The sequence below is a fragment of the Chiloscyllium plagiosum genome, chromosome 24, assembly GCF_004010195.1.
Source record: "Chiloscyllium plagiosum isolate BGI_BamShark_2017 chromosome 24, ASM401019v2, whole genome shotgun sequence".
NCBI lineage: Eukaryota > Metazoa > Chordata > Chondrichthyes > Orectolobiformes > Hemiscylliidae > Chiloscyllium > Chiloscyllium plagiosum.
Window position 1 is genome coordinate 32,181,655 of NC_057733.1, and position 23,132 is coordinate 32,204,786.

The window sequence follows — 23,132 nt, forward strand, 5'->3', positions numbered from 1 at the left end:
AAATTATGAGTTTCATGGTCACTATTACTCAGACTACCTTTCGATTCCAAACTTCATTAATTGAATTTAATTACACCAGCTGCCATGATCATAGCGAACATGAGGAGTGGGCAAGTTAGCCTTTTGAGCCTGCTCCACCATTTAGTACAATCATGGCCTCAACTCAATTTGCTATTCACTGTCCACAATCCTTCAGCACATTACTAAGGAAAAACCTGTTGATCTTCTTCAATTTATTCAATGTCCCAGCATCCACTGTTTCACAATAGTGAATTCCACAGATTATTTTAGATTTCTGGATTATTAATCCAGTGACATTATCACACTCATTACCATTACTCTGTCATCCTCCTCTCAAGATCAGTGTTTGATCTGGAGTATCCCACCTACCTTCTGCATGGAGAATAATAATTAACATTTTCTTTGCTTAATGTAAACCAGGCTAATCCTACCTTTTGCTTTCAAACTCTCAGCTGACTGCATAACCATGAGACCAAACTGAAATTCCTGTCTCTTATATTCCTATCTTTATACCGAAGCTCATTTTAAATTGGCTCCTTCTATCTACCTCCCTATGGCAATGGGAAGCACATTACCATTCATATTTAGAGATAATCAGTTGTCTCTGATCCCAACTCCCTTTTATCTTAGAAGTAAAGCGATAAGTACCACAGTTTACAACATGATAACAATTTTATTTTTCTGGAGCTGTGTGGTGTGCAGGGTCTGTGAATTTAAGAACTGTCATTGACCACAAGCACCGCCCTTCACAGTAAAAGACAGAAAGCACAGGCTCCTGTGCCACTCCTGACAGAGGCTTGAGGCCTGGCCCCAACTCATGCACAACAGTGCTGCCACAACCCAAGCACAAAGGGCCTCCTAGAGTCTAGGCCCCAGTTATTGGATCCTGATGTATCCCTCTGTCCCAGGCCCTGCCCTTCCTTGCAATAAAGAAATGACAGTTTCCTTTGATCACTCTCAACTAAACCACTCACACAAAAATAGAAATTGCTGGAGAAACTCAGCAAGTCTAGCAGGATCTGTGGGAAGAAAGCAGAGTCAATGTTTTGGGTCCAAAGTTCCTCTTTTAGAATGCATGAGTTCTAAAGAAGCATCACTGGTCCTGAAACATTGATTCTGCTTTCTCTCTACAGATGCTGCCATGCATGCTGAGTTTCTCTGACAATTTCTGTTTTTGTTTCAGGTTTTGCAGTATCTGCTGTTCTTTCTTTTGGTCAGAACTGAAGTACCTACTGATTCTCAGGAAGACTCCTGCAGAGGCCACATTTTCCTGCCCCTTTAAAACTACAATCCTAAACACAGTAATTTTGTAAGACAGAAGTTTCAATCCTGAAAATATCTGAAAAACCTCAATTGTAACAATTAGCAGAAATACTGATTAACCATCTTCTAACTCCATTCTGTTTTGGAATTAAGTAGGTAGATTAAAGTATAACTGTTTACAAAACCTGCCATTCTGCCACCTCAATCTGATGCAAAGTTTAACAGTCTATCACGTCAGCACAGCAACCTAGTCACTCTTTATAGTCGTGAATAACTTACTCCTTCTTCCCAGTAAGGCAATCAGTGCCTCCCTTTAATTTATGAACTACCCAAGCTGCTTGCTGGGCAGAAATCAGAAAACGTCGCATGGTTTCCTCATTGTTTCATTCCTGCCAAATTGAAGAAACAGTCACAAAATCTAACATACCTCATAAAAAAAGAAGTAACATAATGTGCTCAATAGGCCTGTAGGATTGACTGCTCTGGAGCAAAGAATGGTGAACATCTACTTTGGAAGTATGAATCATTTTTTTAAATGAAAATGTAATCTCTCAGTGCTGTTAACTCTAGTTGCAAAGTTAACCTGGTTGAAGACCATGAAAATTGAAGAACATAACAACTGCTTTCAGCAGTCAAACCTTGCTTAAATGGGGCCTTGAAAATAGTTTCCTCAGCCAAGGCTCCTATTTGTGGACTAGATGTCTCTGTTAGGGCAAACGTTTAGAAAGAATATACATGAAGGTAGTGTCACTTGGTTTGACAGGCAGTTTGTTTTTCTTCAACATAGGAAAGCTGGTTTTTGCAACAAGTTGGCTTTGTTGTTGCTCAATAAATCTTTTAGAATGCAGCATTTAAAAATGAAAGCCACTATAAAGACAAGATAGAACTTTTATTTAAAAATCCAAAAAAAACACATTTTGATTACATGAAACTATGAAAATAGGTGCATCTAATGTCCAAATATCAATACAGAACAACCTTGATTATTTGAACAACAATTATCTGAATTTCAGATTATCTGAACAAGATCTCAAGGTACCATAAAAACACTATCCATTATCCGAACAATCAGTTATCTGAACTCTCAGTAATCCGAACAAAATACGCCCCACCCGAATTGTTTGGATTATCGAGGTTGTTCTGTACACAGTTTCAAGGTGTTGATCTTCTGGATGTTGGCTGTTCTTTGAATAATTACACAAAATGAATTAATTTATTCAGTTGATACTGCAGACTCAAATTGCATTCTCCAATTAGTACTCATCCGTCTTTTAAAAAAAAAGAGATAAAAACTCATATTAGATGTATACAGTAACCTGAGAACAAGATTCACTATGGCATCTTTCGACTGAAAAAGAACATATCTTGATATGCCATCTAAAGAAGTGTTTTATAAATCTCCTTCAATTTTGGAAATTATATTTTATATTCATTTTTTTTCCCCTTGTGAACATATTTTTCTAAAGTAAGAACGGAAATAGTGACAAATTTCAGGTAGAGGTCCATAAAGAGCAGGAAATTTATTTTTTGTGTCAGCTGGTCTAACAATTAGATTCTAACTATTCAAGAACAAAGTCAGCACCTCAATTTTTTTTTCATTGATCATGACTATATAATTATAACACACATGTAATATAGAAAGCCTTTAAACTGGACAAATAATCTTACAAAATGGCTCCCAAAAGTCAAAGATTTGTGACTTTGAATCACAACTGCTATTGGGACTAGACGGCATTTACCCCAAGAAAACAAACCACAAGGGGACATGAAATTCAATAAACATTCGAAGGATAAACAGTAATGCCTTGACAATGGTTACCTTGGAGGTTTGTATACCTCTTCCTAGCCCACTACACTCTCACAATGAGAGCCATCCAGGTTAAAGCCAAGATACTTAGAAGTTAAAGATCTCAATGAAAACAAAAATAGATCGGATCTATGTTCCAGACCTAAGCAACCTAATACGGAAACTTGATTAATCAGTTTTGGGATAGACGCCATTTTAAGTTTTGATCTTTTTATGATGCTGCTCCTTTAACAGGGTTATGTTGTCCTTGTTTTTTTTTCCAGAGGGGTTGCAAATGCAGAGACTCCTGGAGGTCTGGTCTTTATGGGTTTCAGGGCCAATTTGATTATAGTTAACATATACTGCCTCAGAAAAAGGCTTTCAAGTTAAAAAAAAAACACTTGTACAATGAAAGGGGAGAGACCAGCTCTCCCAGCTCAGCTTTTTTCTGGCTTGGTTTGTAGCAGTCTGGCCATTCAGAGCAAGCAGTCAGTCACTTTTGAGGCTGGTGGTCAAAGAAAGAGCTACAGGAAAGAAAGTGTTTCATATTGAATCTCTCTCTGACATCTCTCCTGTGGGATCCTGTGTTTGATCTTTCCTTTTTTATCAAAGGGTGTTTAAGGGGATTGTTGCACATAGTTGGAACAGCATAATTAGATTAGATTACATTACTTACAGTGTGAAAACAGGCCCTTCGGCCCAACAAATCGACACCGACCCATTCCCCTACATTTACCCCTGCACCTAACAGTACGGTGCAATTTAGCATGGCCAATTCACCTGACCTGCACATTTTTGGACTGTGGGAGGAAACCAGAGCACCCGGAGGAAACCCATGCAGACATGGGGAGAATGTGCAAACTCCACACAGTCAGTCGCCTGAGGCAGGAATTGAACCCGGGTCTCTGGCGCTGTGAGGCAGCAGTGCTAACCACTGTGCCACCATGCCGCCCACTTCGGTTGTGATCATTTCAGATAAAGTAAGAGTTTTGATATTCTGTTCTCATTTATTTGTGTTTCATTTGGTAATCTTGCATAATAAATTCTGTTTTGTTTGAAACTAAGAGGTTGGGCCAGCTGCATCACTCCTGGAATATCTACTATACACCTACTTAAAACCACAAGCAAAATTAGGGTCCAGGCTACTTTCTTGAAATGTTTTGAGGGGATCTGGCCTGGTCCATAATAATCTGTACAAGCCATTTTGGGCAGAATCTCCTAAGAACTCTGAGACACAATCAGAAAAGGAAGACCAGACTACGGAACCAGGTTACAATGGGCCACAACTTGCTGTGCTGTAAAAACAAAACAAATAAAATTTCATTCCTCTCTATAACTTGTTTGGCTCACTCCAAACTTGTTTGCTTTCACTGTGAAAGCACTGTCCAGCTCTTCAACTGAGTTGGACATCAAGCTTTTAACCACTTCACTCTATAAAGACAACCTTCAAGCAAATAACAGAATTGTGACCATCTTAAAGACTTAATATAGTTTCATCTTTATAAAGTATCTTTTATCCTTATCTACTTTTAAATCTATGTATTTGTACTTTTAGTTAATAACTACACTTTTCACTGAGACAATTTCAATAATAAAAACTAAGCTTTGATCTTGTTTAAAGCAAAAAATGTACTGCTGGAAATTTTAAAATTGAATCATTTAAAAACAAAGGGCTATACAACTTACGCAAATTTGTAATTTACAGACCACTGAGGACCACCTGGTCATGACACATTAAATAATTCAACCAATTTGGAATATAAGCAAACCATTAGGAAATTCATCAAATTCAATAAGCTGCTCTTACCTCATCACCTTCATCCTCTGATGTCTCCTTTTCCTAGAGGAAAGAAAACACAACTTTGTAATAATTTGATTTGAAATAAATATACTTTGTTGTTTTTCCTGAACACCAACCTTGGAATCTAATTCTAAGGCTTCTGCTAAATATATCCCAAAATTCAAATTGCTTAATTTGGAGATGTAAAAGGACAGAGGGGGTGTTTTTGCTAAATTAATTTCACTATCATTCTAACTACAGATGATTATCATCTGGCCTACTTCACACTGGACAACTTACCAAAGGCCTTCTGGAAATCTACGCACAGTAGATCAACTGCTTCCCTTTATTCATAACAGCGATAACTTCTCCCAAGAAAGCCAATAAGTTGAAAACCATGACTTATTTTTCACAAAACCATGTTGACTCTGTGTAATTACCTTTTTTCTAAGTGTGCTGTTACAACCTCTTTTAATAGTAGCACAAACATTATTCCTATGTCAGTTGCTAAGCAACCTAGCTTGTGGTTTCCTATTCTCAGTCTCCCCTCCCTTCTGAATAAAGGAGTTACACTCACTATTTTCGATCCTGAAGCTATGGAATTTTGGAAAATTAAAATCTGTGCATCAACTATCTCATAAGCCATTTCTTTCACAGAATGTACATTGCATTTATGTGATGTTGGGAAAAGATGGACGCCAACCACCTGCACATATGCAGAAATTAGTAATGCCACATTGCCATGACAGAGCTTTCTGGCTGCAGAGTGTTTATGCGTGGATGGTAGTGGTGACCCGACAACATTACATCAGAATTTTGTGGCCATTGTCCTGCTGCTTCCCCTACGCTGCTTCTCCCCTTGACGCGACTCACTCATGGAATGCAGCAGTGAGTAAGGCAGCAGGAGATGCACTGGGATCTCTTCCTTAGTATTCTACTTGGTCAATGGTTTTCTAATTTGTTCCAGGCACACCAGGCTCCTACATGAAATAAAATTTGATGTGTTAGAAAAGCCCTGTGTCATCACTGGCAGGGACATCAAGGAGCTGTGGTTGTGGAGACACCCCTGCAATTGTGGCAGCAACAAACACAGTCTTTCTTGTTAGACCTCAAAGAAGGACACCTGCATCCTTGGCTTGTTAGCCCACAGCTCCAACAATTCGTTTAGTACCACTTCCCTAGTGACTGTAAGTTTCTTGAGTGTGTCCTGTTCTTCTTGATTTACTGCTTTTTTTTTGTAAATATTGTGTGTATTGTACCATTAAGAGCTATCTCTTCATGTTCCATTATTAATTGCCAAGATTCACCTCCTGTAAGATCAATGCTCAACTGGTCAATTTTTTTTCAACATTTGAAGAAAATCTTACTATTTGTTTTTATATTTCTTGCTAACTTTCTCTCATGCGCTAAATTTCCTCTTTTTTATAAGAGCTTTGGTGATTATTTGCTTTATAGGAAGTGAAAAGGTTGAGATTCTGAAGGAAGATTAAAGAGAGTTCGGCAGGAATTTAAAACGAAGGTCCTCAAGAGTAGTAATATCTGGATTACTCCTGGTGCTACGAGCTAGTAAGGGCAGGAATAGGAGGATAGAGCAGATGAATGCATGGCTGAGGAGCTGGTGTATGGGAGAAGGATTCACATTTTTGGATCATTGGAAGCTCTTTTGGGGTAGAAGTGACCCGTACAAGAAAGACAGATTGCACCGAAATTGGAAGGGGACTAACATACTGGCAGGGAAATTTGGTAGAACTTCTCGGGAGGATTTAAACTAGTAAGGTGGCGGGGTCGGACCAAGGGAAATAGTGAAGAAAGAGATCAATTAGAGACTGGTACAGTTGAGAACAATGGGGACTCATACAGTCAGGGTAGGCAGGAACAAAGCAGAGAACACGTTAGGACTGATAGGCCTCTTGAATTGAAATAAATCTAACAGGGAAGGCAGATGAACTCAGGGCAGGGTTTGGAACGTGGGACTGGGATATCATAGCAACTACAGAACCATCACTCAGGGATGGGCAGGATTGGCAGCTTAATGTTCCAGGATACAAATGCTACAGGAAGGATAGAAATGGAGGCAAGAGAGGAGGGAGAGTGACGTTCTTAATAAAAGATAGCTTTACAGCTGTGCTGAGGGAGGATATTCCCGGAAATACATCTGGGGAAGATATTTGGGTGGAACTGAGAAATAAGAAGGGGATGATAAGTTTATTGGGATTGTATTATACGCCCCCTAATAGTCAGAGGGAAATTGAGAAACAAATTTGTGAGGAGATCTCAGTTATTTGTAAGATTAATAGGGTGGTTATGGTCAGGGATTTTAACTTTCCAAACATCGACTGGGACTACCATAGTGTTAAAGGTTTGGATGGAGAGGAATTTGTTAGGTGAGTACAAGAAAATTTTCTGATTCAGTATGTGGATATACCTACTAGAGAAGGTGCAAATCTTGACCTACTCTTGGGAAATAAGGCAGGGCAGGTGACTGAGATATCAGTGGGGGAGCACTTTGGGGCCAGCGACCATAATTCTATTTGTTTTAAAATAGTGATGAAAAAGGATAGACCAGATCTAAAAGTTGAAGTTCTAAATTGGAGAAAGGCCAATTTTGACAGTATTAGGCAAGAATCTTCAAAAGCTGACTGGTGACAGATGTTCACATGTAAAGGGACAGCTGTAAAATGGGAAGCCTTCAGAAATGAGATAACGAGAATCCAGAAAAGTATATTCCTGTCAGGGTGAAAGGGAAGGCTGGTAGGTATAGAGAATGTTGGATGACTAAAGAAATTGAGGCTTTGGTTAAGAAAAAGAAGGAAGCATATGTCAGGTACAGACAGGATAGATCGAGTGAATCCTTCGAAGAGTATAAGGGCAGTAGGAGTATACTTAAGTGGGAAATCAGGAGGGCAAAAAGGGGACATGATATAGCTTTGGCAAATAGAGTTAAGGAGAATCCAGAGGGTTTTCCAAATACATTAAGGACAAAGGGTAACTAGAGAAAGAATAGGGCCCCTCAAAGATCAGCAAGGCGGCCTTTATGTGGAGCCACATGAGATGAGGGAGATTATTAACGAGTATTTTGCATCAGTATTTACTGTGCAAAAGGACATGGAAGATATAGAATGTAGATAAATAGATGGTGACATCTTGAAAATGTCCATATTGCAGAGGAGGAACAGCTGGGTGTCTTGAAACGCATAAAAGTGGATGAATCCACAGGATCTGATCAAGTGTACCCTAGAACTCTGTGGAAGCTCTGGAAGTGATTGCTGGGCCACTAGTTGAGATATTTGTATCATTGATAGCCACAGGTGAGGTGCCGGAAGACTGGAGGTTGGCTAACGTGGTGCCACTGTTTAAGAAAGTTGGTAAGGACAAGCCAGGGAACTATAGACCGGTGAGCCTGATGTCGGTGGTGGGCACGTTTTTGGAGGGAATCCGGAGGGATAGAATTTACACATATTTAGAAAGGCAAGGACTGATTAGGGATAGTCAACATGGCTTTGTGCGTGGGAAATCATGTCTCACAAACTTGATTGAGTTTTTTGAAGAAGTAACAAAGAAGATTGATGAAGGCAGACCGGTTGATATGATCGATGTGGACTTCAGTGAGACATTTGACAATGTTCCCCATGGGAGACTGATTAGCGAGGTTAGATCTCATGGAATACAGGGAGAACTAGCCATTTGGATACAGAACTGCGTCAATGGTAGAGACCAGAGGGCGGTGGTGGAGGGTTGTTTTTCAGACTGGAGGCCTGTGACCAGTGGAGTGCCACAAGGATCATCATGCCACTACTTTTCATCATTTATATAAATTATTTGGATGGGATTATAAGAGTTAGTAAGTTTGCAGATGACACCAAAATTGGAGGTGTAGTGGACAGCGAAGTATGTTACCTCAGATTACAACGTAATCTTGATCAGATGGGCCAATGGGCTGAGAAGTGGCAGATGGAGTTTAATTTAGATAAACGTGAGGTGCTGCATTTTAGGAAATCAAATCTTAACAGAACTTATACACTTAATGGTAAGGTCCTAGGGAGTGTTGCTGAACAAAGAGACCTTGGAGTGCAGGTTCATAGCTCCTTGAAAGCAGAGTCACAGGTAGATAAGATAGTGAAGAAGATATGCTTCCCTTTATTGGTCAGAGTATTGAGTACAGGAGTTGGGAGGTCATGTTGCGGCTGTACAGGACATTGGTTAGGCCACTGTTGAAATATTGTGTGCAATTCTGGTCTCCTTCCTATCGAAAGGATGTTGTGAAACTCGAAAGAATTCAGAAACATTTACAAAGATGTTGCCAGGGTTGGAGGATTTTAGGTATAGGGAGAGGCTGAACAGGCTGGGGTTGTTTTCCCTGGAGTGTCAGAGGCTGAGGGGTGACCTTATAGAGGTTTACAAAATTATGAGGGGAATGGATAGGATAAATAGACACAGTCTTTTCCCTGGGGTTGGGGAGTCCAGAACTAGAGGGCATAGGTTTAGGGTGAGAGGGGAAAGATATAAAAGAGACCTAAGGGGCAACGTTTTCACGCAGAGGGTGGTACATGTATGGAATGAGCTGCCAGAGGAAGTGGTGGAGGCTAGTACAATTGCAACATTTAAAAGGCATCTGGGTGGGTATATGAATGGGAAGGGTTTGGAGGGATAGGGGCCAGATGCTGACAGGTGGGACTAGATTGGGTTGGGATATCTGGTCAGCATGGACGAGTTGGACCAAAGGGTCTGTTTCCGTGCTGTACATCCCTATGACTCTATTGTATATTTGGCTTGCCGCCTGGTTTTTCACAACTGTATGCCTTTTTTCCTTTAGTTTGACAATATCTTTAACTTTTTTTAGTTAACCATGGATTGAGAGTCTTCCCTTGGAATGTTTCTCTCTTGAAGGAATATATCTCCAGTGCATTCTGAAATATCTCCATATATATCTTTCTCTGCATCCCTATTGATCTACCCCTTAATCTAATTTGCCAGTGCCCTTCAGTTAGCATTGCTTTCATGCCCAAATAATTGCTATGATTTAATTTAAAATACTTGGGCACACTACTCTCTCCCTGTGCTTTACTAAGAAACCTTTGCCAACCTGAATTTTTTCCAATCTCTACATAGATTAAAACTCTCATGACTTTTTGACATGCTCCCATTGTTTCTTCCTTTATACACTACCTCTCATTATGTTACTGTTTCCAACTGCCTGGCCTTCCTAAATGTTATGTACTCTTCAATATTCTGGTCCCAAACCATGGCATTCTGCAGCTGTCTCTCTATAATGCATTTGCTTATTGTTATTTGTGCTATAGGTTCATGTTTGTCTTGAAGACCACATACATTGAAATATATTTCCTTTACTTCTGGCCATTATTATTTTTGTAATGTTTAGCCTCATCTGCTGACGTATTCTTAGATTCATTTACTTTATCCTCTCCTGACATGGTCGGCTTACATTTCCCACATTAATACCTTTCTCACTTGGCTTGCTTTTAGTTTTTGATTTCTCAAATATTCCAAAATTTGCTCATTTGTACAAACTATTTCGTTTAAAAACCTCTTTACGTCTCTAGTTTTGCAGCTCACTACAACATTTGTATCAGCACAATTCAGGTGCAGATCATTGCTACAGCACAGCCCCCATTTTCCCTAACAGCAGTGCCAGCTCCCAGAAATCATAGCCTGATTCTACTGCTCCAGTCTTTGAGCTATGCATTAATTTCTCCAATTTTATTTGTCCTATGCCAAAACAGCAAAAAGGTAACATAATTGAAACATATAGCATGTTAGGGTGCATGTGGAAAAGATGTTTCCTATTCTGGGAGAATCTTAGAACCAGGGATCACTGTTTCAGAATAAGGAGTCATCCATTCAAGAGATGAGGACAACATTTTGTCTCACAGGAAGTGTTGAGTCTTTGGAATGCTCTTCCTCAAAAGACTTTACTACTACTACATACCATTTCTTGTCCTCCATATAATATGGGTACTATGGCCACTAATATGGACCACAATGACTGGATCCTCCATATGGAAGAATTGGTCACACACACCCAATCGCACTCTGCTGAAGATGAAGTTCGATATGGATGTGAACTGGTGTCAAGTTGGAGAACTTTAACCTTTTGATTGCCTGCCCAGGACAAACCCTCCTGTTTTTGAACAAAAGAACATATGAGCTGAACAGAGCCCTTGGAGTGCAGGTTCATAGCTCCTTGAAAGTGGAGTCACAAGTAGTTAGGATAGTGAAGAACGCGTTTGGTATGCTTTCCTTTATTGGTCAGAGTATTGAGTACAGGAGTTGGGAGGTCATGTTGCGGCTGTACAGGACGTTGGCCAGGCCACTGTTGGTATTGTGTGCAATTCTGGTTTCCTTCCGACGGAAGTATGTTGTGAAACTTGAAAGGGTTCAGAAAAAAATTTACAAGGATGTTGCCAAGGTTGGAGGATCTGAGCTACAGGGAGAGGCTGAACAGGCTGGGGTTGTTTTCCCTGGAGCGTCGGAGGCTGAGGGGTGACCTTATAGAGGTTTACAAAATTATGAGGGGCATGGATAGGATGAAATAGACAAAGTCTTTTCCCTGGGGTCGGGGAGTCCACAGCCAGAGGGCATAGGTTTAGGGTGAGAGGGGAAAGATATAAAAGAGACCTAAGGGGCAACGTTTTCACGCAGAGGGTGGTACATGTATAGAATGAGCTGCCAGAGGATGTGGTGGAGGCTGGTACAATTGCAACATTTAAGAGGCATTTGGATGGGTATATGAATAGGAAGGGTTTGGAGGGATATGGGCCGGGTGCTGGCAGGTGGGACTAGATTGGGTTGGGATATCGGGTCGGCATGGACGGGTTGGACCGAAGGGTCTGTTTCCATGCTGTACATCTCTATGACTCTAAGTAGGAGCAGGAGCAGACCCACAAGCCTCTGACCCTGCCATTCTATAAGATTATGGCTGATCTGCCCTATGCTTCAACTCCCTCTTTGTGACAGCTCCTCATAGCTCTCAAACTTCTTGATATTTCAAATATCCATTTCAAATATCCACCCCTTCTTTAAATACTTTCAGGGATCTCACCTCTGTAACTCTGGGGTACAGAACTCCAGATAGTCACAACCCTTAGAGAAGAAATTCCTTTAAGTTACAGTTCTAATTAGTGTCTCGTTATTCTGTAACAATGTCACCCAATTTGAGATTCCCCAGTAGTGGAAATATTTTCCCAACATCTACTTTCCAGCATTCCCAGTCAAGTCCCCTCAGAATGGTGTGTGTTTCAATACAACCACCCCTCATTCTTCAAATTTCTAATAAATGAAGGTCTAACTTGCTTATCCATTTGTAAGAAGTCAACCCCTTCATCCAGGAATCAGCCCAGTGAATCTCCCTTAAACAGACTCCAACGCTAGCATGTCCTTTCTTAAATATGAGGATCCAAAATTTCAGCTGCAGCCTCACCACTACCTCGTACAGTGTAACAAGAATTTAACTTTTGGCAGTTAAAATTCCTGCCTCTAGGTCGATCTTGATCAACATTCTTAAAGTACATCACACTCATCAGTTACTCTCATTTTTTAAAAATTTCTGGCTCCAAACCTTTTTTATATATAAATACACCTATCTGCCTTGCAGTGTTTTTACATGAAATATTCCATATAAATGCAAATTATTATTGTAGTAATAGTAAAGTCTGTCCTCAGTGAACAAATGACAATAACCAATTGAATGATCCAGTTTCATATTTTGCCTCGAGTTAATAGTCCAACACAAGTACAATGACCATTCATGTTATTAAAAGCATAATCACATACATCTTCAAATTAGAAGTTAGATAACTGGTAAGTCATGCTACGAAGGAAACTGGTATGGCCAAGTTATCAATAATTAAGATATTAGAAACTGCCAATGTCACTGCAACACTATAAAATAACCACAATTTTCCTTCTTAAACTATCAACTGCTATTTCTCGCCTTCATTCTTCTGCTTTCATCTGAAAGGATAAGGCAATCTGAGGCTACCAAAATTCTCTGTCCCTAAAGCTGATTTCCATATGTCAGATTTGGTGATGAAACTTTTGATTCCTACTCCAAATGCTAGTTCAGAAATCAACTTGTAAATATGGAACAAAACTCCAAATACAACTTTAATGGTTAGGTGTTTTGGTATAGTATTAAGACATTGGAACAGTTATAGGAAAACTGGGATTACTTAACATTTGTAAACTCAAATTGAATAGGAGTCTGGGAACCAAATTTAAAACATACAACAAAATTGGAGAAATATGGTAGGAGTGAAACCTGAAAATTTTAATTAAGTTGCTGTGTTTTAACTCTCAACATTCCTTCTATTAGAGATAGGCCAACGAATGTTAACTTTTTATTTCCATGTTAGTTGCAGCAATGGCAAAGTAGAGCAACATCTCGTAGGAAAGTGCTCTGTTCTCCTTGTACTGTGATATGCAAATAGAAAGCCTGCTACTCAAGTTTCATTATTGCCTAACTGTATTCATACACATTAATCAAATATAGAAACTTAAAACGATAACTATCAGGATAGAAAATTCAAGTCGTTCATTAACTTGGAAAAACAATTATTTTTCATATTTATCAAAGTGTAGATAACAATAATTATTGATACAGATATTTTCTATATGGGGGAAGCCTGAAATGAGAAGAACTATGTTAATCTATTAGGTGATACACATTCAAATAAATCTTGACATGACAAATTTACTTTTCAATGTAATTTTCCCTAATTCAATTTGTCCACATTTGACTCATGTTTAATCACTTACGAGGTGCAAAAGGAGTACTGTTAGAGACAACACTGACTAATCTACTTTTTAACACTCTGTATTACTGGGGGTACAGATAAAGCAGAAAATGGATCTCAGCAGCTTTTCAAGTTTTTGGCATTAAAATTAAAAGCAGATCAATATTATCAATTCAAAACTTAATAAAATCCCTTCACTCCCCTTCAACTTACCTGTTGGTCCATTTTTTCTGGCTCCACTTCAAATCTTGCTCTTTCTTGCTCAATAGTTTCAAAGAATGCGTTCTCTGCTTGTGCAATTTTGTATTCAATAGTCTCCTCCTCATCTACTTCTTTGTTTTCCACGACCTTTCCTTGTTCAGATTTAGCACGTTCTTTTACACGTAACTCACGTTGACGTGCTTCTAGAATCTTCTCCCGTTTTGTCTCCCTCTCAAACAACTAAAAATACACTTTAGTTATAACATTTTAAAATGTTGTATTTATAGATCAATACTCTTAGCTAAAATCAGCATGGACAAAGATAATATTCACATAATGTACAAGAAACTAAAACATCACCTTTGTAAAATTTGGGGTTTTGTGCATTTTCAATTGAAAGATACAAATTTATATATTAAGTTAATTAATGCAAAGTCAAAATGAGACTGATGAAATAAAACCATAAAATAACACCATAAAAGCAGAAATCAGATTACACTCAGTTTACAAAGGACAGATGAGCAGAAATACAGCATTCATTCCATTTTATAATGTTAAAAGTCTGTGGATTATTTTAAAAGTGGAATTTATCTAAAAATTAATTTGTTATCCATTTAGGAAAAGGGATTGTCATCAAAATTAAATAATTGCACATCATCGTAATTTTAAAATAATCCAAACTCATTGAGTACATCCCAAAACAGTTTGCAACTTGAGTTAGAATGAGATTTTGGTGAAAGTGTGTGAAATTCATTTGCCCCAAATCAATGCATCAGTCCTTGAAAAACACAACTCACCCTTAATATTTATACATTACATCTCATCCTCATATCAAGGCCAAGGAGTAACATCAAGGGCCACAGTATCAATCCTGCCATGTTCCCAGCCATGACCCAAGGACAGCAAACCCATCTCAACCCAAGCACAAAAGATCCATCCCGAACCAAATACAATGGACCCTCTTGAGCCTCAGGTGCCAGTAATTTGGCTACGAAGAACATCCCTTGTGCTGGGCCTTGCCTCACAAATCTTTAAGCCATGCATACAAACCTCTCACTGCTTCTCTATGCCCCCAGGTATTCAGTTGACCTGCCTCAACAGCATCCAGGCTGTGAATGTACAACAGTTCCACTGCAGAAATTAGGACATTTTTGGGCATATTGAAGGAAAACACTGACAAATGTGGATATAGAGACTTGGTGCATAGCCAGATAGTTTATAGTTGATGACTATGGGCACAGCATCTGGATCCACAATTGCTCGGGTCATTGTGCAGAGCATGAACCCCACAGTGAATGTGGTGGACACCTCCATGGCAGTGCTGCCAAACTGTACATAAGGGAGCAACTGCAAGCCACAGTCTTAGCTTCCACTAAAAAGGCAAAGGCCTGCCAATGTCTCAGTGTTGCTGTGGAAGTTCAAACAGAAGCCAGGCTGCTGCTATCAGGTACAGACAGCTTCCATTGTGGATGTGAATCTTGGTGCTTGTCAGGGTATCAAGACTTTTAAAAAATGCTGGTATTCTGTATTTCAGCAAATGACAAGGAGAGAACTGCCTCAGGGACAGTGGCACCATGGAGGACAAGTTTGCACTTCCACCATTACCTCTCTGAAACTGCCCTTGCAGCTGTCTCTTAGCCAGTCTGGCTAGACAGCTGCTCTTTGTAAACTACAAGAGAGTAGTGAATCTATAGAATTCATTGCCACAGAAGGCTTTGGAGGTCAGGTCATTGAGTATATTTAAGACTGAGATGATAGTTGTTGTGGTTCTGTTCGCCGAGCTGGAAGTTTTTGTTGCAAACGTTTTGTCCCCTGGCTAGGCGACATCATCAGTGCTTGGGAGCCTCCTGCGAAGCGCTTCTTTGATGTTTACTCCGGTGTTTATAGTGGTCTGTCCCTGCCGCTTCCGGTTGTCAGTTTCAGCTGTCCGCTGTAGTGGTTGGTATATTGGGTCCAGGTCGATGTGTTTGTTGATGGAGTTCAACAACTCCATCAACGAGCACCCGAGCTACAAATCTTCGCACAAACTTTGAACTGAGATGATAGGTTCTTGAGTATCAAAGGGATCGTGGTTTACGGGGAGAAAGCAAGAGAATGGGGTTGCGAAACTTATCAACCATAATTGAATGGCAGAGCAGACTCGATGGGCTGAATGGCCTAATTTCTGATCCTATGTCTTATGGTCTAACAATGAGGTAGTACAAAGCCAGGGGAGGAGCTTAGGTATCAAGTCTTACTGATGATTGGTTGATACCATTGAAAGGTTGGGTAAATTGGGTGTTTTTTTTTCTGCATCTTCTCTTGCTCTCCCAGAAAGTGAAAAGCCGTCTCAGACAAATCAAAACTGTGGATCGTAACCCTCAGCAGTCACAAGACAGGATGTTTGGGTTTGTAAGGTGTGGGATACCAATGGCTGCTGTGGAGTTTGTACTGATTCCTGACAGCTGGAGGGCCCAGAGAAGCCTGTTAAAAGATAAGTGCATTTTTGTTTTGTAGACTGCCTCTTCATCAGTATCCCCAGTATTCAATTCCTGTTTCCCTTTCTACTCAGCAACTGAACCCTCCCTCTCTGTTCAGCCAATGAAGCCTGCTTCTCCCTCTTCGCCTAGTTAAGCCTTTCTTCACATTCTCCACCTCCCCCCCCCCCCTCCCCACCTCACCATTCAATAAATGTAGCTTCTCTGCTCCGACTCAACAGCTCTTGTACTCCGAATTTTGTTTACTCTAGAGTTACACAAAGTCAAAGTCATTAAAATTGGGTTATTGAGAAATAATTTGGGATGCAATGGCCTGGAACAGTCTAAGGCAGCCAGATGAACAGCGATGTACTGTCTTCTGCTCAGTGAGGGTGGGTATGGGATTTTAGATTGAGGTATTTTTATATGTAGCTACACAAGAGAAAAGATTAGTGTCAGTTACATCAGTTACTTTTAATAGGTGAAGTGGTTTAAACCACAGAGAGACAGAATAGCATATTTGTTAATTTAATCTAAAACAGAGCACATTAGCAAAGGAATCCAATTCAAAATTAGGAAAGTTAAATGTTTACAAGTGCAAACAATTCCTTGTATGCTCTTAACAGGTCTGCAGCATCTGTGGAGAGAAAGCAGGATTAATGTTTTGGATCCAGTAACCCTGCTTTACAACATGATTCTGATGAAGGGTCACCGAACCCGAAATGTTAATTCTGCTTTCTCTGCACAGATGCTGCTACCTGTTGAGATTTTCTGTTTTTGTTTCTGATTTCCAGCATCTGCACTTCTTTCATTTTTCCCCCTTGTACAATCTCTCCCTCTAAAACGCAGTGTTCATTTTTCTCATTTTCAGTCTGTAATCTAAAATGAAAAGATGTGACCCATTGCAGTGGTGACATATTTTAACGGGTTATCAATTTTTGAAGGGGGCATTCCATTAACTTGGTAGCCAACAAAGTCAAAGGCAGCCACCAATAAAGACCATGTACTGCGATTGGTGCTGTTTCTTGCATTTTTCTTGGATTTGCTATATTTGAATATTTGAGGACTAGAATCAAAAACCTGAGACTATGATTGTGGTTCACCGGATAGCAATGATCCCTTTTACTATATGCTTTGGAGACTTAACCGTAGAGTCATAGAGTCTTGTAAGTTTTCACAAATCCAGTGGCAATAGCAGCATCCTTTCTCAAGCCAGCATGCCCAACATTGAGATGTTAAACACCTAACTCCTGTGCTGGGTGGAACACATCAATGGTATGCCTAACATCAGAGTCCATAAGCAACTCTGTTGTACTGTGAACTTAACTGTTCCAGAAGATTCTCAAGAGGATCTGGAAGTGCTCTCAAAGCATCCTTGAAGAGGTCAAACATCTGACCAAATGAGAAAGTTTATTCAGGAAGGCACCAAACAAAGAGATTTCATTAGGACAATGCAGAGATAACATCAAAGAGTTGGAGAGGGGACACAAACTTCTAGTCAATATCTAATCAGCATTACTTCACATCATGCATTCTGTAGATTTGTTAAAATTACATAATTTGGCAACATTGCCTGTAATTTCACTCATTTTTTTGGATCTGGTGCACACTCTTCAGATTTAAGGTTTTATTTAAAAGAATGTTTAATGTAATGTATTCCATTAATTTTACAAATAAAATTACAGCTCAGTGGAGACAAGCTGACTTTAGGAATGGGGACAAAACATTCTAGCGCTGAACACTTACCGCATTTGCAAGTGCTTTTTCATTTTTCTGGTAAGTACAGAAACCTGATGAGAACTCAAGTAGTGTAGTTGTGCCTAGGTGAGAACCACAGGCAAGTAATCGCCCATTGTCTTGGATGCGCAAACTATACAGAGCTTCATCACACACCTAAATATTTGGGATGGGGAGAGGAAGGAAGGTGAATGTGTTTATGAAAAGGGTCATAATACAGCAATTTGACAATGAAATACATTACACTCAGTTCTCCCTTTTTACTTAGCAACTATACCTAAACTCAACTTTCCTTCAGTATCAGTATGGAATCCTTATCGGTTATATCAGGCTAAAAGAAGTAGTACATTATGATAGACATTTCATTGCCATGGCACTTTAGAAATAGAAAAATTCCATCACTATCATGTGACACCAAACACAAATTAAAATGAGTGCACCGACGTCACAACATTTAATATTGCTATCATGACAGCCAAATATATCTATGTAATAAATATGGTCAACTAAAACTATTTTGTAGCAACTGAAATTGAACTAAAACTAAAATGGGTTCAGCATCAGAGTTATTAAAATGCCTCTACACTGCAGTTTCATAAAACAACCACTTGTGTTGAAAAATTATTCAGCTAAGTGAATGAAAACAATAAAAAGTGAAGACAAATACAAACAGCTGCATGTCCCTTTTTCATTTTTAAATATTTTCTTAGATTGCAATTTAATAAGAACATTTACACATGATCTTTTAATCCTGTAAAAAGACATTGAGTGGTAGGGGTCAGATTAATGCTAATCATTTTTTAGTTTGAGCTCCTGATCTGAAGTCTCCCACTAGAATAAGCATCAGGTTGATGCCAGGTGTTTCCCCACAGGGAGCAAAATAACAGAAGAGGAGTCAGGATGCTCCAAATAGGCAATTTCAGAAAATGGTTCACAATGTGCTTTCATGTCTTGAGATGTAAGAATAGATAAAATTATCAAAATTCCCATTCAAAAATTAATAAATCTTGTTGTAATAAATAAAGCATCAACTTACAGATGAATCTGTTCAAAAGATTTTTTAAGTGAGGCATAGATCCTCTTTGTAGTAAGAAGTACAATGTACACACAGTGACTAGAAAGAACTGACGAGCACCATTCCTCATAGATTAAAACAGTTAGTTGGACAGGGTATCAGTAGGGTACAGACTAATGACAAGTTTCTGTTTTAAACAGGAACAGAGGGAAAAATGAACTTGTTTTGGCTTTTATGTATCTTCAAGAAGTATTAAGATACATTTGTGGAATTGATAAGAGCCATACTAACATTTAGGTCTTGCAACAAAAAAGATCAATATGTAGACTGATATTGAGGAGAAAAGGAAATGCTTTAAAAAATTAAATCACATAATATTTTGCTAATTAACAGAATCCTCATTAAAACCTCAGTAAAAGATAACAGCTTGTATTTGGAAAATGAAATTGAATGTGAGCTGCAAAACAAACTAATCTGTGTGAGCTCATTATAGTCGTAGACTGGTGTAACGATGTAGTTATAAAAAGTGCATTCTTCTAGCATAAAACAGTTCAAATGTCTTTGGAAATCAAATTAAGGAAACAAAATTATATATTTTTTAAAAAAATAGTTTTTAAGCACGTTTCAAAATTGAACTTAAGTTTACCATATGATAACAAAAACATTGCACTTGTACCATTGATATTCACATTATGAGGTAATCCTTCCAATTAATTGTAATAATGACATTTTGTACACAATATTTAGAAAGACTGTAGCTGTAGTTAAATTAAAAACTGTATTAGTCGTGACTTCAACTATGGTTAGGAATTTCAGGTAGCTAGATTTATAAGCAGACCTAGATTGTGCTAAAACGAAAGCAAAAGACAGAGATTTGTAAATCTGAAATTAAAACAGAAAATGATGAAAATTCTTAGAGGTTTGGCAGCATCTGTGGAAAGAACAGGTTTAACATTTCAAGTCAATGACCTTTCATTAGATATGCAGTTTATAATAAACATGTCTTTTTATTATTCATTTCATAAGCAGCACTGGGCTAAAATAAGTGGCCCTGTAGTACTGAACAAAGCTGCCAGGGAGACTAGCATAGACACCAGTGGGTGGAAGGTATTTCGCTTCATGTCACAGAGAGTTACGAGTCAAAAATGTCTTCATAAAAACTGAAAGAACTGCAGATGTCATAAGTTCCGAGGAAGGATAACTGGACCAGAAACATTAACTCTGATTTCTCGCCACAGATGCTGCGAGACCTGCTAAGCTTTTCCAGCAATTTCTGTTGTTTCAGAAAATGCCTTCCCACTTTGAGGGTGTGCATTGATTCCTGCGTATTTTTCAGGTTTGCTTGTTTTCAAAATTCTTACTGAAGTTTTTAAATGGTTCCTAGATGTTTTGTACACATCTCTAGGCCTGATTGAATCCATTTCCTGATACCTTTCCCAGCTTTCCCACAAATTAGAACAAACAAAACAAAAGATACATTTTTTATTAAGAAAACTGAATTCTGAGCCTTAACCTAATAGAGATAGATAAATGGGTACAGAGGATATATTTTTACTTATCAAAGAAGGCAAAACAAAGACACTTAAAATGTAACCTATAAAATTGATAAAAATCTATGAAATTAATAAACCTAATAAGGAATGAGAGAAACCGCTTTACCCAAAGCATGATTAAAATGGGGAAACATGGAGCAGTTGAAGTGAAAGGCACAGATGCATTTAAAAGAAAAAAAGACAAGCAGAAGAAAGGAGATAAAAAAGATGTACTGATGGGGTAGACTAAACACAGTGGGAGTTGGAAGGTTTGGAGCATGAATACCAGCACTGAGTATTTGGGCAGAATGATTTGTCTATATGCTGAAAATGCTATGTAACTTTACCATTGCTATTCATTGGTATAGGAGCTGAGATGTCATGTTATCGCTGCATAGGACATTGGTGAGGACACTTTTTGAATACTGCCTTCAATTCTGGTTGCAACTCTGCAGCAGCCTGCAATTCTTAGCTCATACAATTCACTCTTTTTTCAAATCTAATTTTAAAATCTAACAAACTAAGAGAGTATACAAAACACGTGCAGATAATGCTGGAGGAAGTAAGCACATTTAACATCCTGTCTGGAGATGAGTTAATGTTTCGAGTTTGGTATGACTCTTCTTTGGAACTTTTGAAGAAGAGTTATATTAAATTCAAAATGTTAAGCTCTGTTTCTCTCCCCACAGATGCTGTCAGACCTGCTTAGTTCATCCAGCATTCTCTGTTTGTTTTACGTTTCCAGGATCAATCCAGTATTTTGCCTTTATTCTAACAGTACACAAATGTTATGAATAGCTGATATTTTCAATTTTTGTTGGTAACTGCTATGAATGCATTGTTAGGGATTCCAAATATCTAACAGTTGAATGATTATAGAAAACATTATAATGGATCATGATACTGCAGTAACAACAGAAATACAAGTTAACATTTGACACATGCATTATCAAGTTGTTACGTGCATACAAGACAATTTTCTGATTCAGTATGTGGATGTACCTACTAGAGAAGGTGCAAAACTTGACCTACTCTTGGGAAATAAGGCAGGGCAGGTGACTGAGGTGTCAGTGGGGGAGCGCTTTGGGGCAGCGACCATAATTCTATTAGTTTTAAAATAGTGATTGGAAAGGATAGACCAGACCTAAAAGTTGAAGTTCTAAATCGGAGAAAGGAGGAAGTGAGGACAGCAGATGCTGGAGATCAGAGCTTAAAAATGCGTTGCTGGAAAAGCGCAGCAGGTCAGGCAGCATCAAAGGAGCAGGAGAATCGACATTTTGGGCATAAGCCCTTCTCAGGAATGAAGAAATCGGAGAAAGACCAATTTTGACGGTATTGGGCAAGAACTTTCGAAAGCTGATTGGAGGCAGATGTTCGCAGGTAAAGGGACAGCTGTAAAATGGGAAGCCTTCAAAAATGAGATAACGAGAATCCAGAAAACTTATATTCCTATCAGGGTGAAAGGAAAGGCTGGTAGGTATAGGGAATATTGGATGACTAAAGAAATTGAGGGTTTGGTTAAGAAAAAGAAGGAAGCGTATGTAAGGTATAGGCAGGATAGATCGAGTGAATCCTTAGAAGAGTATAAAGGAAGTAGGAGTAGGAGGGAAATCAGGAGGGCAAAAAGGGGACATGAGATAGCTTTGGCAAACAGAATTAAGGAGAATCCAAAGGGTTTTAAAAAATTAAGGACAAAAGGGTAACTAGGGAGAGAATAGGGTCCCTCAAAGCTCAGAGGAGAAAGTGAGGACTGCAGATGCTGGAGATCAGAGCTGAAAATGTGTTGCTGGAAAAGCGCAGCAGGTCAGGCAGCATCCAAGGAACAGGAAAATCAACGTTTCGGGCATAAGCCCTTCTTCAGGAATGAGGAATGAGGAATTCCTTATTGCTGAAGAAGGGCTTATGCCCGAAACGTTGATTCTCCCCTGTTCCTTGGATGCTGCCTGACCTGCTGTGCTTTTCCAGCAACACATTTTCAGCTCCTTCAAAGATCAGCAAGGTGGCCTTTGTGTGGAGCTGCTTGAGATGAGGGAGATCATTAACTAGTATTTTGCATCAGTATTTACTGTGGAAAAGGATATGGAAGATACAGACTGTAGGGAGATAGATGGTGACATCTTGAAAAATATCCAGATTACAGAGGAGGAAGTGCTGGATGTCTTGAAACAGGTAAAGGTGGATAAATCCCCAGGACCTGTTCAGGGGTACCTGAGAACTTTGTGGGAAGCTAGAGAAGTGATTGCTGGGCCTCTTGCTGAGATATTTGTATCATCGATAGTCACAGGTGGTGTGCCAGAAGGCTGGAGGTTGGCAAATGTGGTGCCACTGTTTAAGAAGGGTAGTAAGGACAAGCTAGGGAACTATAGACCGGTGAGCCTGACCTCGGTGGTGGGCAAGTTGTTGGAGGGAATCCGGAGGGTCAGGATGTACATGTATTTGGAAAGGCAAGGACTGATTCGGGATAGTCAACATGGCTTTGTGCGTGGGAAATCATCTCTCACAAACTTGATTGAGTTTTTCGAAGAAGTAACAAAGAGGATTGATGAGGGCAGAGCAGTAGATGTGATCTATATGGACTTCAGTAAGGC

At 39.1% G+C, this 23,132-nt stretch overlaps 1 protein-coding gene across 3 annotated transcripts in view; it reads right to left on the bottom strand.

Moving 5' to 3' along the window:
• Positions 1-2,208: 2,208 nt before the first annotated feature.
• The window catches only part of dnai2b (dynein, axonemal, intermediate chain 2b), a 70,830-nt gene continuing 49,906 nt past the window's right edge, over positions 2,209-23,132 (bottom strand). For all 3 annotated transcript variants that reach the window (XM_043714739.1, XM_043714738.1, XM_043714737.1), the window contains exons 11-14: positions 18,007-18,153; positions 13,817-14,044; positions 4,878-4,910; positions 2,209-2,552 (exon numbers count right to left, since the gene is read on the bottom strand). In XM_043714739.1, the coding sequence (XP_043570674.1) occupies positions 2,538-2,552; positions 4,878-4,910; positions 13,817-14,044; positions 18,007-18,153 (423 nt within the window). In that variant the 3' untranslated portion in view covers positions 2,209-2,537. The remainder of the gene's footprint in view (positions 2,553-4,877; positions 4,911-13,816; positions 14,045-18,006; positions 18,154-23,132) is intronic.